The sequence below is a fragment of the Panulirus ornatus genome, chromosome 35, assembly GCF_036320965.1.
Source record: "Panulirus ornatus isolate Po-2019 chromosome 35, ASM3632096v1, whole genome shotgun sequence".
In the NCBI taxonomy this organism is placed as follows: domain Eukaryota; kingdom Metazoa; phylum Arthropoda; class Malacostraca; order Decapoda; family Palinuridae; genus Panulirus; species Panulirus ornatus.
The window spans coordinates 14,681,807-14,695,027 of NC_092258.1; the positions used below are offsets into that span (position 1 = coordinate 14,681,807).

Genomic DNA, 13,221 nt, shown 5'->3' on the forward strand with positions numbered 1-13,221 from the left:
ATGAATTAAACCAGTGCAAGTGAAGCGTCTGGGGTAAACCATAGAAAGTTTTTTGGGGTCTGGATTTGGAGAGGGAGCTGTGGGAGACTGATTGTGAACGAATGTAGCCATTTTTATCTTTTCCTTGCGCTACATCACGTGCGCGCTGGTAGAGGGAGGTGCTATTTCATGTGTGGTAGGGTGGCGATGGAACCAAAGCTCCCCTTCCACATCCAGGCCAAACAAAAGTTTCCATGGTTTACCCCAGATGCTTCACATGCCTTGGTTCAATCCACTGACAGTACGTCCACCCTGGTTCAATCCACTGACAGCACGTCGACCCTGGTATACCACATCGTTCCAATTTACTCTATTCCTTGCACGCCTGTCACCTTTCTATATGTTCAGGCCCCGATCGCTCAAAATATTTTTCAGTCCATACTTCTACCTCCAATTTGGCCTCCCACTTCTCGTTCAATCCACCTCTGACACACATATTCTCTTTGTCAATCTTTCCCCATTCATTCTCTCCATGTGACCACACCATTTCAATACACCCTCTTCTGCTCTCTCAACCACACTTTTTTTTTTTTTATTAACACACATCTCTCTTACACTTTCATTATTTACTCAATCAAACCACCTCACACCACATATTGAGCTCAAACATTTCATTTCCAACTCATCCATCCTCCTCCATACAACCATATTTATAGCCCACGCCTCGCAACCATATAACATTGTTGGAACCATTTTGGTCTCCGAGATAATGTTCTCGCCTCCATACATTATTCAACGCCCCCTGAACCTTCGCCCCCTCTCCCCACCCTGTGTCTCGTTTCCGCTTCATGGTTCCATCTGCTGTTATATCCATTACCAGATACCTGAAACACTTCACTTTCTCCAGTTTCTCTCCATTCAAATTTACCTCCCAGTTGACTTGTCCCTCAACCCCACTGAACCTAATAATCACCTTGCTCTTATTCACATTTACTCTCAATTTTCTTCTTTCACACACTTTACCAAACTCAATCACCAACTTCTGCAGTTTCTCAACCGACATTCACCGGGAAGCAATAACTTTCCTCTCTTCCTACTCGTACACATGCCTTACATCTTTTTTAAAAACTTTTCACTGCTTCTAGCCACTTACCTCCCACACCATATACTCTTAATACCTTCCATAAAGCATCTCTATCAAGTCTATCACATGCCTTTTGCAGATCCATAAATGCCACACACAAATCCATCTGTTTTTCTAAGTATTCCTCATATACATTCTTCAAAGCAAACACCTGATCCACACATCCTCTACCACTTCTTCATTTGCTTTTCTAAGTATTTCTCACATACATTCTTCAAAGCAAACATCTGATCCACACATCCTCTACCACTTCTGAAACCACACTGCTATTCCCCAATAAAATGTTATCTGCTGCTTGTGTGATATGAGCCTATGGGAGATGAACAATGGAAACCCCGTTGCTCCCCAACGTGAGACGAAGGGTATTCGATTACTTAGTACTTGAATAGTCATTTCCCTTTTAGGGGTGATCATAGCCTAGCAGTAGTACTCCCGCCTGCTGCGCAGGGGTCCCAGTTTCGATCCTGGCTGTTGGAGGTTTGCTTGTTATATGGCATTGCGCGTTCATATCCATTGTATATATATATATATATATATATATATATATATATATATATATATATATATATATATATATATATATATATATATATATATATATATATATATGTATATATATATATATATATATATATATACATATATAGAAGAGGAGGAGGAATCATAGAACAATACACAGATACACTTATTTGAATCTCTTTAATAAAAAACGATTAAAACTTAATTCTCCTTCGATGGGTCGTAGTCAAAGAATCCAAATGTAGGAAAGTTACCAAAATAGGGATCTATGTCGTAGCCATACTTGGGAAACTTTACATGAGCATGAAGCAACGTCTCCATGTCTGGTCCTCTCTTCTGTCTCACACTCTCCTCCTGGTCGGGTCTTACGAGGAGTTTCGTGTCTTCATGCCGGCTGGTGGTAGTGTTTCTGGAATCCTTATAGAGGCTGGTGGTAGGTTGCCTAGAGTTTCCGCGCTTGAGGCGAAGGAAAGGCTCCCTTCCTGACGAACTCTGGAATTTTGATTCGATTCTTCCAAGTTGTCCACCGAAGGATTGCCTCTGGTGCCTAGAGGTTGAAGAGTTATGGCCTCTAGTGCTGGAAGATTTGTGCTTCTTGATGCTAGGGGAGTCAAAACTTCTAGTGCTGGAAGGCTGGTGGTTCTTGATGCTTGGGGAGTGGATACTTCTCTCGCTGGAGGGTTGGTGTTTCTTGATTCTGGGGGAGTCGTAACTTCCAGTGCTGGAAGGCTGGTTTTTGGTGTTGGGGGAGTTGTAATTTCCACTGCTGGAGGGTCGGTAGTTCTTGATGCTGGGGTAGTCGTAACTTCTAATGTTGGAAGGTATGCGGTGTCTGGATGTCGAGAGTATGTAAGTCCTAAATGTTGACGGCTTTTGGGTTCTATAGTTAGAGACACCATAGTTTCCAGAGATAACTGGAACATAGCCTTTAGAACTGTCAGGATTATAGTTCCGAGAGCGAGAAAGATTTGAAAGTTTGCTTCGTTTAAAAGGTACTGAGCTGTGTGTTGTGGGTTTGTGAGGCAGGTGGGCAACGGGGTTATCTCGGTGGTGATTACCAAAGGGAACATGCTTTGAAGAGGAGAGTAATGGTGGTTCTTGGTTAGCTTTATCGCGTAGAATAACCGGGGACTCATACTGGGTTTTGGATGTGAGTGGTGTTAAAGGCTTTTGATATTTGCTGTACACAGGTGAATGCATAGGTCTATAAGTCGTCACTTTCTGGTCCTGGTAAGTTGAGTGTTTCGGGAAGTTATGGGTTTCGTAAGTCACTTGCGGCAAGAGAGGATCCAGATGTCCTCTCACCTTGTGGAGATCCTTTGGTTCTAGCGACTCATCGCGTAGAGGAAGGTACAGTTGTTCACCTTGGTCGTCGTCGTACGCTCCTGTTTGATATATGGATCTTGACTTTGTCTCCAGGGAACGTGGCTGCGCTAGACCATAATATAAAGGATGGCTTCCAAACTTATCCCTGACTTCTTTCATATTTGGAACCGGAGTGATAGTGGTAGTAGTTGACTTGCGTTTATTGCTCTTGATGAACTTCCCTTCTCTTGCTCTCACGTCCTTGATGGCATCCATCAACACATCTGACCTTTCAATCTCTCTCTGAAGGCCAGTATAATATAAAATTTCATCTTTGTTCCTTGCATCCACGCCGGCAGAAAGACGTCTGTAAAATGATCCGTCAGTAGATAGGCTTCCGTCAGTCGAGGATTCAGTCGGTCTCCTCTGAAGGGAACTACGTCTATTGGAGATGACTTTAGGCGAAATCTTTGTAGACATCAGACGAGAGGCTGAGTCATTGTCGTGAGTTACCCTCTGGGTTCTAAGTTTGTTCCTCTTATCAGCCAGCTGAGAAGTTGATGGGTAGATAGTCAGCGGATGTTCTCTGACAGATGGGTGGTAAGTTCCGCTCAGGGACGGCAACTGGTGTGATGCTGTTGGTAAGTTCTCGGTTTGGTATTCCCTACCAGATATACTCCCAGAGGGAGTGAGGGAGAGCTTGCTGGGATGCTCTACCAGCAGGGCAGTCCTGGATAGGCTGTCCGATCGGCTGTCCCTACGTATACTACCTGTACTTAAACTATTCTCTCTTCTCTGAACTTCAGCTGCTCTCCGTCCAAGAGGGTAGTAATACCCATACTCTACAGGATAAGCTTGCAATGGAGAGAGCTCTATAGGGGAATCATCTGGTGCATGATTGCCTTGGGGATGGGCGCCGATTGCATGGCTGTCAGATGGAAAGTTTTCAGTATGATAAGCTCCGGCCAGGTATGATGCCGAGTAAAACTGTGGCCCAACGAAGGCACTATCGTTAGGGACTCTGTAACGAAGATTAGAGGCGCTGGTGAACAGAGTGCCCTTCTCACCCACGGGAATTTTAGTGTTAATGGGGGCAGGGACAGCCACTGCATACAGCGTGGACTCTTGGCTTTTCTGTGTTGACAGGTGCTCGGCTGTGTCGGAGGGTAGTAAGTCCATCGTGTCCATCAGCGGCTTAGCTATTTCATGAGGCGACCGTTGAGCTGCATCGAAGGGCGAACGTTGGGGTGCATTTAGGTATCGCTCGGCTGTATTCAGTGGCGGTTGCTCGGCTTCAGCCAAGGGCAGTCGCTCAGTTATAGCCAAATCCGATTGCTCGGCTGTGGCTAAGGGCGGTCGCTCGGCTGTAGCCAAGGATAGTTGGTCGGCTGTAGCTAAGGGCGGTCTATCGGAAATAGCCAAGGGTGGTCGGTCGGCTACAGCCAAGGGCAGTCCGTCGGCTGTAGCCAAGGTTGGTCGCTCAGCTGTAGCCAAAGTCGGTCGCTCAGCTGTAGCCAAAGGTAGTCGCTCGACTTTAGGGGAGGTTGGTGGACGAGAGCTGCTGTGTGATCCATGTGGCGTCATGGAGCTACTAGGTATATTCTCTAGAGTTCGATGATCATCTCTAGTGGGAGTCCCTGGAGAGCCAGTGTGTCCCAGGGTATCCAGGGACACGATGACGTAGTCACTGACGTCAGTGCTCAGGAGGGGTTCAGAACTCTGAGGACGTTCTAACGTTACGATGACGTCGCTGGATACGTCTTCTGCATCGTTGTCGTCGACCATCTCGTCAGAAAAATAATCATAGCTGTAGTCGAGAAGGGTGTGGTAGCGCCTGTTGGACCCCTGAGCCAGTGGTGGGGATGGAGGCAGCTCCAGCTCGGGAGCGGCGCCCCCAACACGGGTCCGCGGGGCAGTCCTGAAGATCTCTATGTAGGCCAGGCCAGGGACCTCCTGCGGCAGGCATGTCCCTGTCACCACCAGCATCGTCACAACTGCCACAACCTGCAGAAATATGGTCACATTAGAGAGAGTTTAGGGTTAGGATTTTCAACATTAATAGAGAACAGTAAAGTGTTACAAAGTTTTAATGAAACCGGTGCCGCAAAATCAGTGCTGAAAATCACATCCCTTAACTTTCTGCGACCCTCTTTAACCTCCTACATGATCATTAAAAGACTTCTTGTAGAGTCTTATCCTTCGATCCCTCGTCTGTTCGCTCCTACAGAGGGATATCACGCCCTAATACTCCGCTAGGATTCCCTTCTTTCCGGCCATCACAACCTAGCTCACCACCACGACTCCCTCCCTCTCAGCATACCACGCCCTCCCTCATTACCACCACTTCCTTCCTCCCTGGCTACCACGCCCTTCCTCACCAACACAACTCACTTTTTCCTTGGCCACTACACCCTGAGCGTTGCAGTGACATTGTTCATTGATTTAACCATTGATCCTTGCTATTCTCCTCTTTCTATCTCCCATACTGCCGGCACAATCTTCCCGGTCATCTATGTAAGAACATAGCATGGTATGTTCTTACATATCCTGCCAAGGATATGGATGAATCATTGGCTACTGTGTGTGGGGGTTAGTCATCATGCGTCTGACAACTTCCTTGCTGTGTATACAGACTGGGTACAGACAGGGCCACCTCCATACGGTAAGGATTTCGTGGTAGGAAACTGATGAGTGCTGCGGTGTGTTGCTTTGAGACGCGCTGAGTAGCGGGAGTTTGGTGTCTATCCTCTGGTGCTCACCACGCCACCTGAACCACCGCAGACAGACAGTCTTTGTAGAATATCTACTGAAACGTGTTGAGTCCATTGGGAAGTCAGTTTATGACAGTATGAGATACTGATATGTACGCATAGTTGTTTCAAGAACCATATCGAGGATCAGACATATATCAACTGATATTTGTCATAGACTATCACACTGGTTACGGCAAGATCTGAAAAAAATACAATCGAAGAGGTTAACCTAGGGAGTACTGGATGTCCTGGACCAGTGAACGATGCCTGATTCCAGTAGAGGTAAATTTTGTCACACATATCACTGGATAGCGCTTATGTAATCCTGAATAATGAATATTGCATCAAAATAGTGACAGATGGTAACTGACTGGAGAGCCAGTATAAAGACTGAATAATGGCAGTGAATTGGCTCCAGAATGTGATTCACATTGTGACCCGGACCAACAACGGCTGCTCTTCCACATTCATTTGCTTCTGGCAATCAACGGTCCTGTATTGCTTCTGGCAATCAACGGTCCTATATTGCTTCTGGCAATCAACGGTCCTGTATTGCTTCTGGCAATCAACGGTCCTATATTGCTTCTGGCAATCAACGGTCCTATATTGCTTCTGGCAATCAGCTGTCCGATATTGCCCCTGGCAGTCAACGATCTGGTAACGCCTCTGGCAATCAAAGTTCTGTTATTGCTTCTGGCAATCAACAGTCTGGTGTTGCCTCTGGCAATCAACGGTCCAGTAGTGCTTCTGGCAATCAACGGTCTTGTAATGCTTCTGGTTATCAATCGTCCAGCATTGGTTCTGGCAGTCATCGGTCTGATACTGCTTCCGGCAGTCAACTTTCTGGGACTGCTTTTGGCAATCAACGGTCTGGTAATGCTCTGGCAATCAATGGTCTGGTATTACTTCGGACGATAAACGGTCTGGTACTACTGGCAATCACCGGTCCGGTATTGCTTCTGGCAATCAATGATCTGGTGCTACTTTCGGTAATCAACGGTCTAGTAATGCTTCTGGCAATCAAAGGTCTGGTACTGCTTCTGGCAATCGAAGGTCTGATTTGATATTGCTTCAGGCAATCAACGGTCCGGTACTGCTTCTTGCAATCAACAGCCTCGTATCGCTTTTGGCAATCAATGGTCTTGCACTGCCTTTGGCAATCAACTGTCCGGTGTTGCTTCTGGCAATCAGTGATTCAAATCACTCATCACTATAACCTGGTTTCGTGCATCAAAACGACTAACAAATTCACTCAGCTGCCTCTCATGGTCTTTCTTCTCATCCCCAGGTGCAAAGGCACCAATAACCAACCATCTCTCTTCATCCACTTTAAGTTTTACCCATATCAATCTAGAGTCTACTTTCTTACACTCTATCACATACTCGCACCACTCCAGCCTGTTGTAAAGGGGTGCCGGGTTCGATCTTGGCTGTTGGAGGTTTGTATGTTCTATGAAGGTGCGCGTTCATATGCACTTTGTTCGTATTCATATACCTCCCCGTTGTACTGTTAGCTTTGGTAAAACGCTGGCTGTGTGAGCCTGAAAAAAATACAATCGAAGAGGTTAACCTAGGGAGTACTGGAGTACTGAAGCTCAAGGGTAAAAGAAAGAGTGATTTGGGAATGTTTTGAGAGTAAGATCAGGGGCTGGTGAATGGACAAGAGCAAGGGAAGGAGTAACACTACTCCTGAAACAGGTTCCTTTATGCAAACATACCACCTATCTCTCCTTTTTTCTCTTCTTGGTTACATCCACACGCATTTAGACACATTTAGCGAGGTAGCGCTACGAAAAGACAACAAAGTTCACATTCGTTCACACTCAGTCTCTAGCTGTCATGTATAATTCACCGAAACCACAGCTCCCTTTCCACATTCAGGCCCCACAAAACTTTACATGGTTTACCTCAGACGCTTCATATGCCCTTGTTTAATCCATTGAGAGCACGTCGACCCCGGTATATCACATCGTTCCAATTCACTCTATTCCTTACACGCCTTTCACACTCCTGCATGTTTAGGCCCCTATCGTTCAAAATCTTTTCCACTCCAGCCTTCCACTTCCAATTTAGTCTCCCACCTCGCCTCGTTCCCTCCACCTCTAACACATATATCCTCTTTGTCAATCTTTCCTCACTCATTCCCTCCATGTGGCCAACCCATTTCAAAACACCCTCTTCTACTCTCTCAACCACACTCTTTTTATCACTACACATCTCTCTTACCGTTTCATTACTTACTCGATGAGACTACCTCACACCACATATTGTCCTCAATCATCTCATTTCCAGCACATCCACCCTCCTTCGCAACACTCTATCCATAGCCAACGCCTCACAACCTTATAACGTTGTTGGAACCTTTCTTCCTTCAGACATACCCATTTTGCTTTCCGAGATAACCTTCTCGCCTTCCACACATTTTTCAACGCTCCCAGAACTTTCGCCCACTCCCCCACCCTGTGACTCACTTTCACTTCCATGGTCCCATCCGCTGCCATATCCACTCCCAGATATCTAAAACACCTCACTTCCTCCAGCTTTTCTCCATTCAAACTTATCTCCCAGTTATCTCTCCTACTGTACCTAATAACCTTGCTCTTATTCGCATTTACTCTCAGCTTTCTTCTCTCGCACACTTTATCACACTCAGTCACCAGCTTTTGCAGTTTCTCGTCGAATCAGCCACCAGCGCTGTATCATCAGCGAACAAAAGCTTACTCGCTTTCCAAGCCCTCTCATCCACAACTCTTTCATTTACATCCCTAACAACCCCATCCATAAACAAATTAAACAACCATGGAGACATCACGCACCCCTGGCTTAAACCGACATTCACTGAGAACCAATCAGTTTCCTCTCTTCCTACTCGTACACATGCCTTACATCCTCGATAAAAACTTTTCACTTCTTCTAGCAACACCTCCCACACCATATATTCTTAATACCTTCCACAGAGCATCTCTATCAACTCCATCATATGCCTTCTCCAAATCCATAAATGCTATATACAAATCCATGTGTTTTTCTAAGTATTTCTCACATACATTCTTCAAAGCAAACACCTGATCCACACATCCTCTACCACCTCTGAAACCACACTGCTTTTCCCCAGTCTGATGCTCTGTAAATGCCTTCATCCTCTTAACCAACAACCTCCCATATAATTTCCCAAGAAGACTCAAAAAACTCATACCTCTGTAATTTGCACACTCACCTTTATCCCCTTTGCCATTGTACAATGGCACTATGCATGCATTCCGCCAATCCTCAGGCACCTCACCATGAGTAGAGGTAGTGAAAGCTTTACGGGATATTAATGCCGGCAAGGCGGAGGTTTGGATTGAATTGTAGTGGAATTTATTAAAAAAGGGAATGACTGTGTTTTTGTCTGGTTGGTGAGGATATTCAATGTATATATTGCTCATGGTGAAGTGCCTGAAGATTGGCTGAATGCATGCAAAGTGCCTTTGTACAAAGGCAAAGGGGAGTGAGTGTTCAATTTCCAGGGGTATAAGTTTGTTGAGTATTCCGGGAAAATTCTATTGGATGGTATTGAGTGAGAGGGCGAAGGCATGTACAGAGCATCAGATTGGGGAAGAGCAGTGTGGTTTCAGAAGTGGTAGAGGATGTGTGGATCAGGTGTTTGCTTTGAAGAATGTATGTGAGAAATACTTAGAAAAACAAATGGATTTGTATGTAGCATTTATGGATCTCGAAAAGACATATGATAGAGTTGATAGAGATGCTCTGCGGAAGTGTATATGGTGTGGGAAGCAAGTTGCTAGAGGCAGTGAAATGTTTTCATCGAGGATATAAGGCATGTGTAAGAGTAGGAAGGGAGGAAATTGATTGTTTCCCAGTGAATGTCTGTTTGCGGCTTGGGCGCGTGATGTTTCCACGGTTGTTTGATTTGTTTATGGATGGGGTTGTTAGGGAGGTGAATGCAAGAGTTTTGGAGAGAGAGGCAAGTATGCAGTCTGTTGTGGATGAGAGAGCTTGGTAAGTGAGTCAGTTGTTCGCTGATAATACAGCAGTGGTGGCTGATTCGGATGAGAAACTGCAGAAGCTGGTGACTGAGTTTGGTATAGTGTGTGAAAGAAGAAAGCTGAGACTATATGTGAATATGAGCAAGGTTATTATGTACAGTTGGGTTGAGGGACAAGTCAATTGGGAGGTAAGTTTGAATGGAGAAAAACTGTAATAAGTGAAGTGTTTTAGATGTCTAGGAGTGGATTCGGCAGTGGATGGAACCATGGAAGCGGAAGTGAGTCACAGGTGGGGTAGGGTGCCCAGGTTCTGGGAGCGTGGAAAAATGTTTGGAAGTCGAGAACATTATCTCGGAAAGCAATAATGGGTTTGAAGGAATAGTGGTTCCAACAATGCTACATGGTTGCGAGGCGTAGCTATAGATAGGGTTGCGCGGAAGAGGGTGGATATGTTGGAAATGAGATGTTTGAGGACAATATGTGGTGTAGGTGGTTTGATCGAGTAAGTAATGAAAGAGTAAGAGAGATGTGTGGTAATAAAAAGTTTGGTTGAGAGAGCAGGAGAGGGTGTATTGATTTTTTTTTTTCACATGGAGAGAATGAGTGAGGAAAGGTTGACAAAGAGGATATATGTGTCAGAGGTGGAGGGAATTAGGAGAAGTGGGAGACCAATTTGGAGGTGGAATGATGGGTGAAAAAGATTTAGAGCTATCGGGGCCTGAACATGCAGGAGGGTGAAGGGCGTGCAAAGAATAGAGTGGGATACAAGGGTTGACGTGTTGTCAATGGAATGAATCAGGGCATGTGAAGCGTCTGAGAGAAACCATGGAAAGTTTTGTGGGGTTTGGATGTGGAAAGGGAGCTGTGGTTTCGGTGCATTATACTTAGCCTTTGTTATCTTTTAATAGCGCTACCTAGCGTGCGTGCGGGCGGAGGTGGTTGTCATTTCATGAGTGGCGGGGTGGCGTCGGAAATATATAAAGGCAAGTATGAATTATGTATATGTGTATATATGTATATGTCTGTATGTATATACATGTATATGTTGAAATGTATAGGTATATATATATATGCGTGTGTGGACTTGTATATATATTCATGAGCAAGTGGGTGGGTTCGGATATTCTTTGGTCTGTTTTCTTGCGCTACCTCGCTAACGCAGGAGACTGCGACAAGGTTTGATAGATTAATAGATAAGAATAAATATATATATGCATTACACATGACAGCTAGAGTCTGAGTATGGATGAATGTGGCGTTTGTTGTCCTTTTTTAGCGCTACCTTGCGCGCAGGCGGAGGGAGTGGGATGTCATTTCATGTGTGGCGGGGTGGCGGCGGAATGGATAAAGGCAGCATATATGAATATGTAAATGTGTCTATATGCATATGTCTGTGTTTGTATATGTATGTATACCTTGAAATGTATAGGCATCTATATATGCGTGTGTGGGCGTTTATGTGTATACATGTGTATGTGGGTGTTTTGGGCTATTCTTTCGTCTGTTTCCTTGCGCTATCTCGTTAGCGCGGGAGACAGCGACAAAGTATAATGATATGAAATAAATGACATATATATATATATATATATATATATATATATATATATATATATATATATATATATATATATATTTTTTTTTTTTTTTTGCTTTGTCGCTGTCTCCCGCGTTTGCGAGGTAGCGCAAGGAAACAGACGAAAGAAATGGCCCAACCCACCCCCATACACATGTATATACATACGTCCACACAAGCAAATACACATACCTACACAGCTTTCCATGGTTTACCCCAGACGCTTCACGTGCCCTGATTCAACCCACTGACAGCACGTCAACCCCGGTATACCACATCGATCCAATTCACTCTATTCCTTGCCCTCCTTTCACCCTCCTGCATGTTCAGGCCTCGATCACACAAAATCTTTTTCACTCCATCTTTCCACCTCCAATTTGGTCTCCCACTTCTCGTTCCCTCCACCTCCGACACATATATCCTCTTGGTCAATCTTTCCTCACTCATTCTCTCCATGTGCCCAAACCATTTCAAAACACACTCTTCTGCTCTCTCAACCACGCTCTTTTTATTTCCACACATCTCTCTTACCCTTACGTTACTTACTCGATCAAACCACCTCACACCACACATTGTCCTCAGACATCTCATTTCCAGCACATCCATCCTCCTGCGCACAACTCTATCCATAGCCCACGCCTCGCAACCATACAACATTGTTGGAATCACTATTCCTTCAAACATACCCATTTTTGCTTTCCGAGATAATGTTCTCGACTTCCACACATTCTTCAAGGCTCCCAGAATTTTCGTCCCCTCCCCCACCCTATGATCCACTTCCGCTTCCATGGTTCCATCCGCTGCCAGATCCACTCCCAGATATCTAAAACACTTCACTTCCTCCAGTTTTTCTCCATTCAAACTTACCTCCCAATTGACTTGACCATCAACCCTACTGTACCTAATAACCTTGCTCTTATTCACATTTACTCTTAACTTTCTTCTTTCACACACTTTACCAAACTCAGTCACCAGCTTCTGCAGTTTCTCAGATGAATCAGCAACCAGCGCTGTATCATCAGCGAACAACAACTGACTCACTTCCCAAGCTCTCTCATCCCCAACAGACTTCATACTTGCCCCTCTTTCCAAAACTCTTGCATTCACCTCCCTAACAACCTCATCCATAAACAAATTAAACAACCATGGAGACATCACACACCCCTGCCGCAAACCTACATTCACTGAGAACCAATCACTTTCCTCTCTTCCTACACGTACACATGCCTTACATCCTCGATAAAAACTTTTCACTGCTTCTAACAACTTGCCTCCCACACCATATATTCTTAATACCTTCCACAGAGCATCTCTATCAACTCTATCATATGCCTTCTCCAGATCCATAAATGCTACATACAAATCCATTTGCTTTTCTAAGTATTTCTCACATACATTCTTCAAAGCAAACACCTGATCCACACATCCTCTACCACTTCTGAAACCACACTGCTCTTCCCCAATCTTATGCTCTGTACATGCCTTCACCCTCTCAATCAATACCCTCCCATATAATTTGCCAGGAATAGTCAACAAACTTATACCTCTGTAATTTGAGCACTCACTCTTATCCCCTCTGCCTTTGTACAATGGCACTATGCACGCATTCCGCCAATCCTCAGGCACCTCACCATGAGTCATACATGCATTAAATAACCTTACCAACCAGTCAACAATACAGTCACCCCCTTTTTTTAATAAATTCCACTGCAATACCATCCAAACCTGCTGCCTTGCCGGCTTTCATCTTCCGCAAAGCTTTTACTACCTCTTCTCTGTTTACCAAATCATTTTCCCTAACCCTCGTACTTTGCACACCACCTCGACCAAAACACCCTATATCTGCCACTCTATCATCAAACACATTCAACAAACCTTCAAAATACTCACTCCATCTCCTTCTCACATCACCACTACTTGTTATCACCTCCCCATTTGCGCCCTTCACAGAAGTTCCCA

General features: G+C 44.8%; 1 protein-coding gene across 1 annotated transcript in view; it reads right to left on the reverse strand.

Moving 5' to 3' along the window:
- Window positions 1–1,818: 1,818 nt before the first annotated feature.
- LOC139760231 (uncharacterized) overlaps window positions 1,819–13,221 on the reverse strand; it is a 148,156-nt gene continuing 136,753 nt past the window's right edge. The window contains exon 2 of the mRNA XM_071683159.1: window positions 1,819–4,951. Within this exon, the coding sequence (XP_071539260.1) occupies window positions 1,844–4,951 (3,108 nt within the window). The 3' untranslated portion in view covers window positions 1,819–1,843. The remainder of the gene's footprint in view (window positions 4,952–13,221) is intronic.